General features: G+C 47.1%; 1 protein-coding gene across 2 annotated transcripts in view; it reads left to right on the forward strand.

Moving 5' to 3' along the window:
* The window catches only part of SPON1 (spondin 1), a 258,254-nt gene extending 246,254 nt beyond the window's left edge, over positions 1–12,000 (forward strand). Inside the window, exons 11-18 of one of the 2 annotated variants that reach the window (XR_006193702.1) lie at positions 63–245; positions 5,373–5,543; positions 5,636–5,803; positions 6,548–6,712; positions 8,442–8,705; positions 10,296–10,466; positions 11,049–11,154; positions 11,814–12,000. Coding sequence is in view for 1 of the 2 variants with exons in the window: in XM_042905445.1 (XP_042761379.1) it covers positions 63–245; positions 5,373–5,543; positions 5,636–5,803; positions 6,548–6,712; positions 8,442–8,705; positions 10,296–10,459 (1,115 nt within the window). In the remaining variant the exon portion in view is untranslated. The remainder of the gene's footprint in view (positions 1–62; positions 246–5,372; positions 5,544–5,635; positions 5,804–6,547; positions 6,713–8,441; positions 8,706–10,295; positions 10,467–11,048; positions 11,155–11,813) is intronic. The other variant, XM_042905445.1, reaches the window with a different exon arrangement.
* The last annotated feature ends 3,555 nt before the right edge of the window (positions 12,001–15,555 follow it).

A 15,555-nucleotide genomic window follows, 5' to 3' on the forward strand; every position in this document is an offset into this window, starting at 1 on the left:
GGATAGGGCCGGCTCCAGTGTCCACAGGCTCCCAAGGAAAACCTGTCCCACGCTCTTTCCAGATGACACCCCCGAAACCTGCATCTACTCCAACTGGTCCCCGTGGTCCGCCTGCAGCTCCTCCACCTGTGACAAAGGCAAGAGGATGCGGCAGCGCATGCTAAAGGCGCAGCTGGACCTCAGCGTCCCCTGCCCGGACACCCAGGACTTCCAGCCCTGCATGGGCCCCGGCTGCAGTGACGAAGGTGAGGCTACAGCCCAGGTGAGCGAGGAGCTGGCAGAGGCTTGTTCTGTGTTGTGGCGAGGGGCGCCTGGGTGGCTCGGTCATCTAAGCATCTGACTTCGGTTCAGGTCATGAACTCATGGCTTATACGTTAGAGCCCCGCATGGGACTCTGTGCTGACAGCTCAGAGCCTGGAGCCTGCTTCGGATTCTGTGTCTCCCTCTCTCTCCACCCCTCTCTTGCTCGCACTCTGCCTCTCTCTCTCTCTCTCTCTCTCTCTCTCTCTCTCTCTCTCTCACAAACCAACATTAAAAATATTTACAGAAAAAAAGAAACAGGTGATTAGGTTGGCCAACACTGAATCTCAATCCATCGCCCTAGTGGGACATGACCATCGTGGGCCTTCGTGTTCTATTCACACCCGAGTTAGGGCACCTCCTTCCTGTGTCAGGACCTCGGGGCTGATTGCAAGGATCCTGTCTAGCTCTCTGCAACTGCTCAAAAATCAGGCCTGAGCTGTGAACTTGCATGGCCTCTGTCATGATGGCACAGGCTTCAGAATGGCACTGAGCTGATTGCTGTGCAAAGGTCAGCTGCCTACTTTCCAGGGTACAGCTGTACTCTCCACCTGGACAGGTCTAGTCTCTATACCATGAGCTTAACTGTCTCACAGGTGCGATGAGGCAACAGGAAGAGATATAGAAATTGGGCTGGTTTATGCCAGGAAGAAAACCACTTCCAAGCTGAGTATAATTGAAGAAAGCTTATCCCACTGTGGGTCATTCTCCCTCTGGTTCTTGCTGGGGACAGTAATACGTCTCCTGGCTGCACTCCCATGGTGATTTATTGCCATTTGTGCCTTTGATAAGGCACTTCAGAGGGGAGTGAACCCCCCCCCCACTTCCATGTATTCTAGATATTAATCCCTTATCAGATAGGATTTGCAAATATTTTCTCTCATTCCATAAGTTACCGGTTCACTGTTGACCGTGTCCTTTTGCCCAAATTCTAAAGTTTCGTGAAATCTGGGTTTGTTTTTTCCCTTTGGTTGCCCGTGCCTTTGGTATCCTATCCAAGAAATCATTGCTAAATTAAGTGTCCTGAAGGTTTTGCCCTAGGTTTTCTCTTAAGTTTATAGGTCATTGATCCATTTCAAGTTAATTTTTATATATGATATTAGGTAAAAGTCTCCATTCTTTTAAATGGGGGTATCCACCTTTCCCAGCACCACCTATTGAAAAGCCTGTCCTCTCTCTATTGAGTGGTCTTGGAACCCTTTTCAGATTATTTGCCCATTTGCGTGAGACTTTATTTCTAGGCTCTCTATTCCAGTCCATTGATCTGTAGGTCTGGCTGTATGCCAGCACCACACAGCTTTGATTCCTGTAACTTTGTAGTTAAATTTTAAAATCAGGAAGTGTGAATCTTCCAACTTTGTTCTTTTTCAAGGTTGTTTTGATTATTCGGGGGTTCTTAAGATTCCCTATGGAGTGTAGGCTAGATTTTACTATTTCTGCAATTGTGCCTGCTTTTTGTGCCTGACGTGTGTACATGCAGCCCAGAAGCTACCCCACTCAACGCCAGATTAAGTTCTCTTGTGCTCACATCCGGTTGCCTTCCGCACTTGATTATTCAGGGTGTGGTTAGAACAGGAAGGAAGCAGAGACCCCTTTGGATGTTCCAAAGGAATTAGACTGCATGAATATACATCTTATTGTAGCGGGTGCATCTTCATTTCTTCCTAATCCTCTGGGCCAGCCCTTTAGTCCACGCCTTATCTCCCCACTCCCACCCATCTTCCAGGGCCCCACTAGAGGGATCTTCTACAAAGATCTGATCATTTCACTCCCCAGCTAAAAGATCTGTGGCTCCTTATGGCCCATGTGCAAACTCCTCAGCTTAATTTACAGGGCAAATAGTCCTGCAGCGACCCCGGGTGCAAGGCCAGGGCAAAATGAGCACTGTGACACAAATCCACACCACATGAGTTACACTGCAACACTAAAGACACACGGTCAGTAAAGGCACTTGGGGACAGCCATTTGGGGGTCACTGGAAGAGTTGAGCCTCAAGTCCAAGCTCTACCTGTCAGGTACACAGTGGGTGGTGGCCAAATTCTGCCTTCCTGGCGTAATGTCTTGCCAGGTCCTGGAAAGCCTGAGGTGGGACTTGTCAAGCCTGGTACCCCTAACTATTTCTGTACCAGCCTAACCATTATTACACTGGAACATCGTGTTCTTTGTACGGGCTTCCTTTGGTTAGCCTTGTCCCTGGGCCTAACGTGTGGGTCCCGGGAGAGAAACCTACAGTGTCCCCCCGGCACTGTCCAGAGATTAAATCACCATGGGTAGGCATCACACCTGGCAAGCGACAGCCGCATTCATGTGCAGGCTGGACTCACAGTTCTTCTAACTTCATCTCCCAATACCATGTACATAAACACTCCGTACTGGGGTGTTGGCATAAGCTATCCATTCACCTTTAAAAGCAAATCTCCTTTACCCAACAAAAGTATACTCAGGTGTGCCCTCTTGTGTGAAATCTTCCCCTAAACTCCAAGGAGTGGGTTTTTCCCCTCTGTTACCTTTGCTGTCATATTTTCAGTACCTGGAATTATTGTGCCCAGCTCTTAGAAGAGAACAAGATCCATATCTTACGTTATCTTTTTAACCTCAGAGCATACCACTAGGCATTCAAAGCATTCAGTACGTCTTCATTGATATGGATAAACGTATGACATCATTTCCTTTTTCTTTTAAAGAACTAAGACACACGCGTGTGCGTGCACACACACACACACACTCCTATGTTTCCACCAAGGGTAGTTCCCACCCCTATTTGGAAACGGGACTACCAAGCCATGCTGCGGGCTTTATCCTCCCCCCGCTCCCCACCTCCAGTGTCACCTACATGTTCATGGCCTTTGCTAACCCCTAGGGATAGAAGCAAAGCCATATATAGCCCAAGACGTCCACACAAAAGAATGGTTCTACTGCCTTCCTCACTCTTCCTCTGTCCCCTGGCACACAGACATTCCTTCCCCACACTACCATTTGTTCTCCGTTAGCAGCTGGGGTATTCTCTTGGTTGCCAGCCTCAACAGAGGCAATGAGAGGTCGGTGGTCAGTTAGTGTAATCTGTTTGGGTACAAATCCACCCTGTGTTTGTCTTCAGGTCCCTATATCCGAAAGCCAGTCGCAATCTTTACCCTCCAGAACAAAATTCTCATCAGTTTTTCTAGACAGGGAACTGGCAGCTTTAGAGAAGAACTATAAAATCCCAGGTTCCTCTGAGTAACAGAGCTTACATTGTATCTCAGAATATATATAATACCTTTCCAGCACTGTCCAGTAGAAGTTTGTGATGGGAAAGTTCTGTATCTGTATTATCCAAAATGGCAGCAACTAATCATACGTGTATGATTACAAACTACATTTGTACATTCAAATGTAGTTAAGTGACAGAGGGAAGTGAATTTTTAATTTTATTTAATGGTCTTAGATATAGGATACACCCTAGACCATGCAGATATAAAATCTAAGATAAATTATTATATAAAATAAAACATTCTTGTACCCACCCAAGCAGCTTTCAACTGTGTTGTCCTGAAATAAGGAGTAATCCATGCACCTGGAAAACGGGCATGTCCTTTTAGAGAACAATTCCTGGTTTCAAGATTTATACCTTTTAAGTTCCCCTCCATCCCCAACTGCCTGACTCCCCTTGAATGCCACCCAGTTCTAATTCCAGGATATTTAACATACAGTGTTATGTTAGTATCAGGTGTACAACAATTCCATACATTACTCCGAACTCATCTGAAGTGTACTCTTAATCCCCTTTACCTAGTTCACCCATCCCCCACGCCCGGAACAGTTTCTGTGTAGTTGAGACAAACCAAAAAAGATTTTTAATGCCCCTTGCTTTATTTCTGAAATTCCACAAGTAAAATCCTACAGGATTTGTCTTTCTCTGACTTATTTTGCTTAGCATTATGCTCTCTAGCTCCATCCATGTTGCAAATGGCAAGATTTCATTCTGTGTTATGGCTGAATAATATTCCATTGTATACATATACCATTTCCTTTATCAACAAGCGATAGACACTTGCGTTGCTTGCATAATTTGGCTATTGTAAACAATGCTGCAATAAACACAGGAGTGCATATATCCTTTCAAGTTAGTATTTTTGTATTTGGGGATAAATACCCAATAGTGTAGCATTGGATCAGAGGACAGTTCAATTTTTAACTTTTTGAGGAACTTCCAGTGTCTTTCCACAGTGGCTACTCTAGTTTGCATTCCCACCAACAGTGCACGAGGGTTCCTTTTTTTCCACATCCTCCCCAACACCTGTTGTTGCTTTTATTTTAGCCATTCTGATGGGTGTGAGGTAATAGCTCATTGTAGTTTTGGTTTACATTTCCCTGATGAGTGATGTTGGGCATCTTTTCATATGTCTGTTGTCCCTCTGTGTGTCATCTTTGGGGAAATGTCTGTTCGTCTCCTGCCCATTTTTAAATTGGATTATTTGGTTTTTGGGTGTTGGGTTTTATAAGTTCTTTATATATTTTAGATACCAGCCCTTTATCAGAGAGGTCATTTGCAAATATCCTCTCCCATTCCGTAGGTTGCCTTTTAGCTTTGATTGTTTCCTTTGCTGTGCAGAAGCTTTTAGTTTGATGTAGTCCCAATAGTTTATTTTTGCTCTTATTTCTCTTGCCTCGCGGGACTTAACTAGAAAAATGTTGCTACGGCCCATGTCAGAGGAATTGCTGCCTGTGCTCTCTTCCAGGATTTTTATGGTTTCAGGTCTCACATTTAGGTCTTAAGCCATTTTATTTTTATGTACGGTGCAAGAAAGTGGTCCAGTTTCATTCTTTTGCATGTAGCTCTCCAGTGTTCCCATCACCATTTGTTGAAGAGACCATCTTTTTCCCCATTCAAAACCGTGCACTGGCACAAAAACAGACCTTGTAGATCAGCGGAACAGGACAGAAAGCCCAGAAACAAACTCGTGATTATATGGTCAGTTAATCTTTGACAAAAGAGGCAAGAATACACAATGGGGAAAAGACAGCCAGTTCCTTCTCGATTCCTGCCCTGGAGAGGCACGTGGGCTGCAGCGGCGCCTGCTCGTGTGTTGCAGACGGCTCCACCTGTACCATGTCCGAGTGGATCACCTGGTCGCCCTGCAGCATCTCCTGTGGCATGGGCATGCGGTCCCGGGAGAGGTATGTGAAGCAGTTCCCTGAGGACGGCTCTGTGTGCACGCTGCCCACTGAGGAGACGGAGAAGTGCACGGTCAATGAGGAGTGCTGTGAGTAGGGGTGCCCAGCCAGCAGGGGCTAGGGGAGGAGAGGGGGTGCTCCCAAGGCGGCAGCCGTGACCCCAACAGGGCTGGCCTCCCAGCTCCCAGCAGCTGCCTGATGACCGAGTGGGGCGAGTGGGATGACTGCAGCGCCACCTGCGGGATGGGCATGAAGAAGCGGCATCGCATGGTCAAGATGAGCCCGGCGGATGGCTCCGCGTGCAAGGCCGAGACCTCCCAGGCGGAGAAGTGCATGATGCCCGAGTGTCGTGAGTGGCCGTGGGGCAGGGGATGGGGGCGGTGGGCCAGACCACAGAACCCCTGCCGCTACCACCAGCAAGGCCGGAGGCTGGGCGCGTGCTGGGAGAACATACGCCCCACTGTCCTTGCAAGAGCCATCAAGCGGGGCCTCCCTTGAGGGACATTCTGAGCGAGGCTGGGATGGCAAACTGGCGACCTCTGGAAAGCACTCGTCAGCAGCTGTGTTTTATAGGACCCCAGAGTATCCTGGTGGGAGGCGGGTGATATTGTAATACATTCGGGCAGGACATCCACCCCTCAGGTCATAGGCCCCCACTCTTGTTCTGCACTGGACAAGCCTGGCCCCATAAAGCATTACAACCCCAGCCCTACCCACAAATGCACACAGACCCACACATCAGTACACATGCACGCACATGCACACAAGTAGCGGTCACCCTAGGGATTTTAGCAACAAAGTGTCCAAAAATGTACTGCATGGTCTTGGGGGAGTGTGGGGTGTTGCAGGCGGGGACTTGTGTATTCCTATTGCTGAGCTACATCAGCAGGGGAGATGCAGGAGAGTGACAGGAAGGGCAGTCGTCTGCTGAGCCACTTCTTGCTCCACGGGGTCACTTGGGTCACCTGAAGGCGGTCAGTCCATGGCACTCGACTCCAGGGGCCAGAGTGGGGAACAGAGGGTAGGGGACACAGGGAAATCAAAGAAAGTAAAGGGAGCCTGTTCTCAGTGGCAAACCTGGCTCTTGGCCTAGACACCATCCCCTGCTTGCTGTCCCCGTGGTCCGAGTGGAGTGACTGCAGCGTGACCTGCGGGAAGGGCATGCGGACCCGCCAGCGGATGCTCAAGTCTCTGGCGGAACTCGGAGACTGTAACGAGGAGCTGGAGCAGGTGGAGAAGTGCATGCTGCCCGAATGCCGTAAGTCCTGCAGCCCAGCCGCCTGCTGGGGACGAAGAGCACAGGCTTTGGGTCTCCATGTTAGCACAGATCTTTAACCTTCAGTCTCCTCACTAGCAAGAGGGGGTCCTGCTACCAGCTACACGACACCCAAACCGCACGTTGCTATGAAGTCTAAAGAGGAGACGGAGATGGGAAACACATAGCACAGGCTCTTGTCAAGGAGCCTCATTATGTGGCTCTTGCCCTCCCCGCCTCCACAACTCTCTGATCCATGGGCTTTCCAACCTTTTTACTTCTATTCCTTTTCCCTGTGACCATTTGCCCACAACTAGAGGGTGGACGTGAAGTCAGTAACTTCTGTACTTTTGCAGCCTTGCTAAGACCAGCAACGAAAAGCTCAATGCCCACCCCCGCCTCTTCCAAAACCTCTTTGATCACCTGCATTTCTCGGGTACTGATCTCCAAGGAGAGGAAGGGAGCCCATTTTTCTGGCTAATCTTCCAAGAGAGCTTCTCTTTTAGGAAGTAGAAAGTCAGGCTTGCTAGGATGGGTTTTTTTGGCTTCCTCTGAGAGGAAGGTCCCAGCTTTGTCCCTTACGCAGATGACCGCCCCCCTGCTCAACTGTAAAATAGCAAGAAACATTTCCTAGGTTCCTCTGAGGATTAAACCACATAACTGGTCCAAGTGCCAAACACTAGACCTGGCAGGTGTGTTACACTCAGTGTTACATATTACAGTTCCCGAGCTGTTTTAGCTACATGTGGTCATGTGTGGAGATGACCCAGACCATCAAACTGAGGCTGAGGCTTTGAATAACTAAGGTTGACCCTGTGTTCAACCCATCTCACCAAGAGTGGGCGCTCCAGAACCTCTGACTGAGACACTTACCCACTGAAACGTATATTCACAGGGTTCACTGAATGGAGAACGCTTCCTGTGCGCCAGGAACTGAGCTGGGAAGATTTCATTTAGTCTTCACAACTAATGAGAAAAATACCATTATCCTCATTTTACACATAAGCTGCCTGAGCTCACAGGGAGGAAGGCCAAAAATTACTGACCCAAATGAGTTCTTCCTAGATCTACATTTTGCAGACCCAGTGAGGAGTCCAGAATCCTTTGCCTCCTTAGGTCACATTCTCAGAATCAGACCGTTGCGTTATTTTCCCTCTACTTTGTGAGGTGTTGGCTTAATAAGAATATGCTGGATCCTATACCCTGATAGACCATTAAGACCCCCACTTGTCCCCACCCCTCTTCTCTAATGAATTTTCTGTTTCTGGCTCCTGCGATTTTTGCACAAACTGCCATCTGTAGGACCCGGGGAGATGTTGAACGAGAAGCCACCAGAGCCTTACTGCAAAAGTCACAATGGCCTTGGGTATTGGTCCACAGGGGTCAGCTCTGAAAAATACCCAGTCCTTGGGACTGTGGAAGATGGCTCTATGCCACTTAGGGCTGATTTGACAATACTCTAGCTGCTCACAGTGAAAGGTGAGAGACTCTGAACATATCTTCTAAATTCCTCGAGTCATTTGGGCACAGAAGGTGGGTTATGACCTGGGCACCAACCCTGTGGGCTGAAGTCAATCTGCATGTAGGAACCTCCCAGTTTCTTCTGTAAAATGGGAAAACAGCACCTTCTCTGCATCTCTCAGACTTGTGTGGAGATGTTCAGAGGAAAACGCAAGTGGCCATATGCGGTTTCAGACATGAGATCCACTCCTGCCCATCTGTGTCTTGCCAGCCATTGACTGTGAGCTCACCGAGTGGTCTCAGTGGTCGGAATGTAACAAGTCCTGTGGGAAAGGCCACATGATTCGAACCCGGATGATCCAAATGGAGCCACAGTTTGGAGGTGCACCCTGCCCAGAGACCGTGCAACGAAAAAAATGCCGTATCCGGAAATGCCTGAGAAATCCATCCATCCAAAAGCTGCGCTGGAGAGAGGCCCGAGAGAGCCGGCGGAATGAGCAGCTGAGGGAAGAGTCCGGAGGCGAGCAGTTCCCAGGTACTGCTCCCAAGCCTGAAGCTGGAGTTCGGGGACATGTCAAAGCAGGGGAAGTGGGTCTTGAAAATTGATAGGGGTTTGCGAGTTGAAGGCATCCCCAGCAGCAGGTACAGGGCTCGCAACGGCACAGAAATGCCACAGAGCATGAGATGGTCAGTAAATAGGGGCAGATGGAGCAGAGTATAAGGGGAGAGGCAGGAAACCAGCCTGGAGACGTGGGGACCAGACCATAAGCCTGCTGAGGTTTTGAGACTTGATCCTGTGAGAAGTTCTAAGCAAGAGGGACTTAACACACCTGTGTTGAGGTGGCAAAAACAGAGGCCCAGAGGCCACTTCTGTTTGTAGCCCAGGAAAAAGTGTGTGTCCCCTACTCTGGCACTAAAAAAACAACAAAAACCTGGAGCTTCACTGTTGAATAAGCTGGTCCACAAGCAAAGACTACAATTTCATTATTTATTTCATACTTTTGCCAGTGACAGATTCATGGGTCAGCCCTTGGTATAGACTGATGGTGTTTGGATTCTCTGGAGTGGGTGAGGAAGGTGTCGTATTTGAAGGTTAATAGGTACACTGTGTTGCTATTTTAAAAGGCACAGCTCAATTTACCCCACATTCTCTTCCCTAAGGCCTCTCACCCCGACAGGACAGAGAAATACAGATCTGAAGAGCCACCTGATCGTTCACTGTCCGTTAAGGAGAGGTGTGCATATCAAAGTGCTATCTGTTGGGACAGGGTAGTCAGCCATTCAAGAAATGGTGATTAAGCCCAACTATGTGCCAGGCAGACACTGTGCCATGGCCTTCTCCTCCATAAAACTTAGCATAGTAAACGTGCCTGGTTGTACAAGAGTAATGTAGAGGATCTTGAAAACATTTTTTGAAAAGATCTCCTCTAACCTCTGAGTCAGGTTAAGTTTTAAGGCAAGCATGTTTATCTGTGTAGGGAAATTAATCACACTTGAATGTATTCAGGAGACCACGTACCTGGGGAGCAAAGCATTAGGATAAAGTGGTTTAATTGCTCGAGTGCTAACTGCCATCACCAAGCCACCCCGAAACTACTAGGATTCTGCAGGTCCGTGGCAGGAGCTGGCTCAGCTAGGCTGGTCTTCTGAGGTCTTGCTGAGACTCCTGTAGCTCCTGACAACTGGAGGCTCGGCTGGGGCTAGAAGGTCTAGACCGGCCTCACCTGCACTTCTGGGGCCTCAGAAAGACTGACTGGAGTCTCTCACCACACGTTCTCTCCAGCAGTCTAGCCAGGCTTGCTGACATGGGGGGGGCGGGGGGTTCCTACCAGCCTTTGAGCCTGTTTGCTCATGTCCCACTGGCCAAAGCAAGTCAAACAGCCAAGCCCAGATTCCAGAGGTGGCAATGTGGACTCTGCCCCTTGATGGGAAATGCTGCAACAGCATTTATGGACACGGAGTTGACAGTCTCTAATAAGGGCCCTAACCATTATTAAACTCAACCCATCATTCCATACAAAAGCAGGGAAGCCCAGACAACTCAGTTTCATAGCTGTGGCCTGGAGTTCAGCATTCTTATTGGTCCCCCCATTTCTGCTGGCCTAACCTGACCTCCTGCTTCCAGGCTGCAGGATGCGCCCGTGGACAGCATGGTCGGAATGCACCAAACTGTGCGGTGGTGGGATCCAGGAACGCTACATGACGGTCAAGAAGAGGTTCAAAAGCTCCCAGTTTACCAGCTGCAAGGACAAGAAGGAGATCAGAGCGTGCAATGTTCACCCTTGTTAACAAGGGTGTAAGTTTTCCGGGGCTGCACCCTGGCTTGCACAGTCATCGATGGCTGGAGTGTGTTTGCTTGTTGTTTAAGGCAATTTAAATTGTATACATTAGTTTTCATTTCTGCAGTGTGGTTCGCCCACCAGTCTTGTTGATGCCAGGGACTTCCTTTCTGTCTGCTTCTTGGTATGCAGAGGCTGCGTGGGGCTCCCTCATCCCCAGATGGCCCTCCTCCAGCACAGAAGTGAGTAGTGTCAGCTACCTGTACTGGATGGACATGTGTCCCTCTGGAGCACCCACCTGGGCAGCCGATACAAGCCTGGCCCCTTCCACAGGGAGCAGCAGCCAGGTGTGGAAGGGATTCCGTGCCTCGGTCCCAGGGTGCAGTGGGGAGGAAACAGTCCTGCTCACACGGAGAGCGCAGATTCCCCTCACTCTTGTCTTTGGCCTGCTTGCTCTTGTAGGAACCTCGTTTGCCCATCTCTTTTCATTTAGTGGAATTTAGGGTCCCTTGTTGAGTCTCCTCCGTCATCAACAGTTATTGGGAAACAAAGAGCTGGTAGATGTGAAGTGCATTGATGTAGAGTGGCTTTTCTTTCAGAAATGTATCTCCCCTCCTAATATTGGTTCCTGATACCCCAGAGAAAAGAAACTTTGGCTGCTTTATTGGAATTTAAGGTTGCCACTTCTTACACCTGAGGTAAAAGGTACTAAGTCTAGAAAGTACCTTTCCCTAGCTTCTTTTTTTTTTGGGGGGGGGGGGGGGCACAATTCTCCTAAGGACGCCAGCCTTATAAACTTATAAACCTTCTGACATTACATCCTTACTAGGACCCAGGCAGCAACACCGGCCTCTCTAGAGGAGTCCCAAACCTACGCTTTTAAAATCTTCTGACACGCATCTAGATTTTAAGTTTTCAAACCAGTTCTACCAAAACATCTTTTAGTTATACATCAGCTGCCTGCATCCCACCAGGCCATTGCTTCAACAAAAAATACTATCTTTGTATATTAAAAGGTGTTTTTTTTGTTTTTTTAGTCCTCAAGTTTTATATGTAGAAAGAAAAAGTGTTTCAGAGACCAAGAAAGAAAGCTAGGGAGAAAGGTATTATTACAGAATCAGGCTGGGTAAGAATATCTGGTGGGAAGCCAAATTCACCTCAGCTTTCCACAGTGGGGCTCTGGGCCCTCCATCACCTGCATAGGAAAGGCCACGGTTTTCCATCCCCTTCCAAGCACTCATACGCACCAAATTCAGGGATTCTGACTACCAGGAATTCGTGTAAAAGGACATTTTACTGAGCTGAGTCTAGCAGCAGTTTTTACTTATTCATTTATTGTTAAAACTGTTTCATTTCTGTTGCAGGTTTTCATTATGCTTAATCCAAATATGTATCCCGGATGAGATGCATACGTGGTTTTGAATACACTACTTTAAGAATTTGCATTAAGCCCATCAGGATGTCTCCAAACACAACATACATATGATATAGCCCTGAATCTGTATTTTCTTTAACATCAAAGACCGTTCAATAAAAACTCATTTGGGTCTGGCTGCTGTGTTTTTAAACTAAGTGTTCAGGAGGTTGGGACTTCTTGCAGTTATCTGCCTGAATCATATGCAGCAAAAGACAGGGTTTCTGGTCCCTCATTCATGAGGGGCCATTATTACCAACCAACACAGCCCTGAGTCTTCTGGAACTTTCAGTTGTTTCCAATATTATTTTTGTGATCCTTAAATGGACTGCTTTCTCACCTCACGAAGGAGTGTAATACAAGGAAATAAGGTTTCATTCGGACAAAAAGTCTTGATACAGAACCCGCCTCCTTGTGCATTCCTCTCAGCCACCTGGAGGCAGATATCCACCCCATGAAAATCAAAGGTCAAGTCAGTGATTCCTAAGTAAGTAAGGACAAGCCACCCTAGTGTCCCATGTTCTTATCAGGTCTCTATTGGATACATTTTTAATATTAATTTTGGAGACTTAAAACCAAGTAACTGGATAAGGGCTGAGAATGGGTAACATGCATCTTGTTATGTGTTATTTCTTTTGGTTGCAAGGGGGAATTTATAAGAAGCATCAAATCTCTTTCTTACCAAAGTCTTGGGTTAGGTAGTTTATAGTTTTTCTGGCTAACCAGTCATTTTGGAAATAAAGACTTTACTATAAAAATGAAATTGTTTCAAGTTCCACTTGGGATAATAAACAGATGAGACACCCAGTAAAAACCGCCATATAAAGAGGAGCTATAATTGTTGTATATATTTACACCCACATTTTAAGATGACAATAAATTCAGAGATCTATTCCCCAACCAGACCATGGGTCACTCACCTGAAACCTTCCTTGCCGATGCATTAATTGAAGAAAGTCTGTCGTAATTAAAGAGAAAAAGCCTACACTTTTTCAGACCCAGAACTGAAAAAAATTAAAGATTTTGTACTATGTGTGTAATTTAAACTTTGTGTATTAAACATGTTTTAGGCTCACTCCAAAGTCTGTATACTTCTTCTGGGAAGTGAGAGTACATGACACATTCTCACAGAACTACAATTCTCCAGAAACTGAGTCCAGGTCAAGTCCATGACTAAAAGGTCCATACACAACAAATATCTAATGCTGTGACCTAACAGCCCACATATTTCAGGCAACAGTTTCAAGGGGCTAAATATTATAGTGTCCCAGGACTGTACGCTTAGTCTCTTCTTCCCCAGAGTTAAATATGTATATCCTAAAGAAAAGGACACTATTGTCCAAATAAGAGTAAACATAAATGTTCAATCCCCAATTACCACATGGAATGATTCGTTTTGTTCTTCATGTTGCCCAAAAGTAGGGAGGATGAGTGAAATAAATTAGTCCCTTTCGAAAATGAGTGAAATGCTGTGACAAACTATAAATAGCGGCTGGATGCTAATGAGCATGAAGATAATTCTTCCATTTGAATCCTTTGAAATCTGTGAGTAAAAGATCTGTACTAAAATGTCAAATTTAAATAATGGCGTCCCTGCTGTAGACCCCTTTGGTTCAAGAGGTTTTAGGCACTCTGTGGGCCAGCACTGGGAAGCTGCGTTTAAAACACTGGTGTGGTCCTGAGTTGCTGAGAGAGCTGGGGCCAGGAATGTCACCTTTTCTGGCTCAGGCTTTGATAGCAGCAGGCTTCCGAGAAAGGACTCCTCTGCCCCACCTCCCCAGTTCAGCCAATTCTCACCTTGGGAGCGAGTCTGATGACATCCAACGGAGGAGTCGCTGGATGCCAGCCTCCCCCCACGTTTCCCTCATATCTTCGTAAACCAGCAAAGGCCCACGTTGTGCGGAAGCTGGCCTGAGCTGCGTTTCTGTCATTTATAACTGAAAATGTCCTGACAAATAAAATACACATGCAATACTTTTAACCCAGCTCTCCTCAGACCAAAATGCAATTTCAGATTTTTCTCGTAACATTTACAATGTTGAACATAAGATAGCATTCATTAACATTTTCTCATATTGCTCTAAGTGCTTCATGAAATTCAGAATGTGTTCTTAACCACTTCCTGGCTTTAGAACTGACTGGTAAAGTTCTCATATTTTAGCAGTTCTCATATTTAAGTTAACCTTTCTCGTATTTTACCTTACGTGTTTGAACGGTTTTCCTTTACTCCAAATAATTTTAAGTATTAGCAGAAGGGAAAAGGACAAACAGCTTATTCAAGACTACCGACTCCTTTACAACACTTGGGGTTTTATCAAAGTAGGGTCTGTATTTTCTTCTGTAAAAAAAGGAGGGTCTGTATTTTAGAGGCAAGCAACCCTACTGCGTGATCTTTCCCTGGAACCCCTGGCCCATCTGGGAAGTCTGAAAACACCTGGATCCGCTCCCTTACGCACTGTGCTAGCACAGCCTGAGAGCTTCCACCACCTGTTACCGTCCTACGATGATACAAAAATTGAAAGCAGATGTTCAGAAACGTTTCCAGTGATTGCCAGTATAGCCAAGAGGATGATTACTTTTCTAAGTAGCTGATTTAAGTTACATTTAGCAAGGCTATCATTCCACAGCAGCGGAGAGGAGTTAATTCTTCAAACTGGCCATTCACCTCAGCCGGTCGGAGAAGGAAGCACAGAACCACGCCATGCTCACTGCCCCATCAGAAAGGGATACTGGCCCGCAAAGTGTCAGCCTCTAGATCTCTCCAGAGCCTAAGTGTCCACATGGCAATACGTACTTACAGACTTGTACACCTACCTACCTATGATTAGGTACCAGGCCCTGGCTCTTCCTGCTCCTCTAACATCCTATCAAGGAAGAGAACAGCCCCATCACCCTCTGATTTTGCTACAGAACTTCCCAGAATGGTAGCCCACACGTCTTCCACTTCCTTGCGCTCCAATCACACCACGAACACTATAATCTGGTTCCTGCCAGGTGACAGACACAAAACCTTCCAAGTTACCAGCAAGCATCTACGCAACCACACTGCCTCTTACCCTTCTGCACCTCCCCCCCTCCGCCACCACCCCAGTCTTTTACAGCCCTCCGCTCTGGCCACCCCTTTGGCTTCTTTGACAATAATCTCCTGGTTCTCTCCAGTTTCTGACTGCTTCTCTTGGGTTTTCGCTGCCTTTTAAGCTTTTATCCCCAAGTGTTCGTTTTCCCCCTGGAAGTTTTACCCTTGGATCTTCTCTCAAACTCTACTTGCATCCACTCCCGCCTGTTCAAACATCAGCTCAAAACAGATACATTCCAAATCTGCACTTGCAGTCCTAGCCTCTTTCTGCAGCTCCAATCCCCATTCCCAAATGCCTCCGGGACTAACCCCTGTACATAACCGCCACAATCACCATACGTTTCTGTCACCAGAGGGTTGCCCGTGTGTCCTCTTCATTGATCAAATGGTTTTTCTGCAAATGCCAGGCAAGGGGGGTAGAGCTGTGTACGTGGCACACATGGTTCTGCCCTCTCGGAGCCTGTGACACCCAAGTGCAGATGAGACAAGACAGACAAAACACTCACAGATGCCTCCGTGTCACTAAGTAAATACAGGGCAATGTGGTCAAAGAGAGCTCTCTGAGCAGGTGGCATCTAAATTAAAAGCAAAAGAATGAAACAGCTAATTGGAACAG

The sequence above is a fragment of the Panthera leo genome, chromosome D1, assembly GCF_018350215.1.
Source record: "Panthera leo isolate Ple1 chromosome D1, P.leo_Ple1_pat1.1, whole genome shotgun sequence".
In the NCBI taxonomy this organism is placed as follows: Eukaryota; Metazoa; Chordata; class Mammalia; order Carnivora; family Felidae; genus Panthera; species Panthera leo.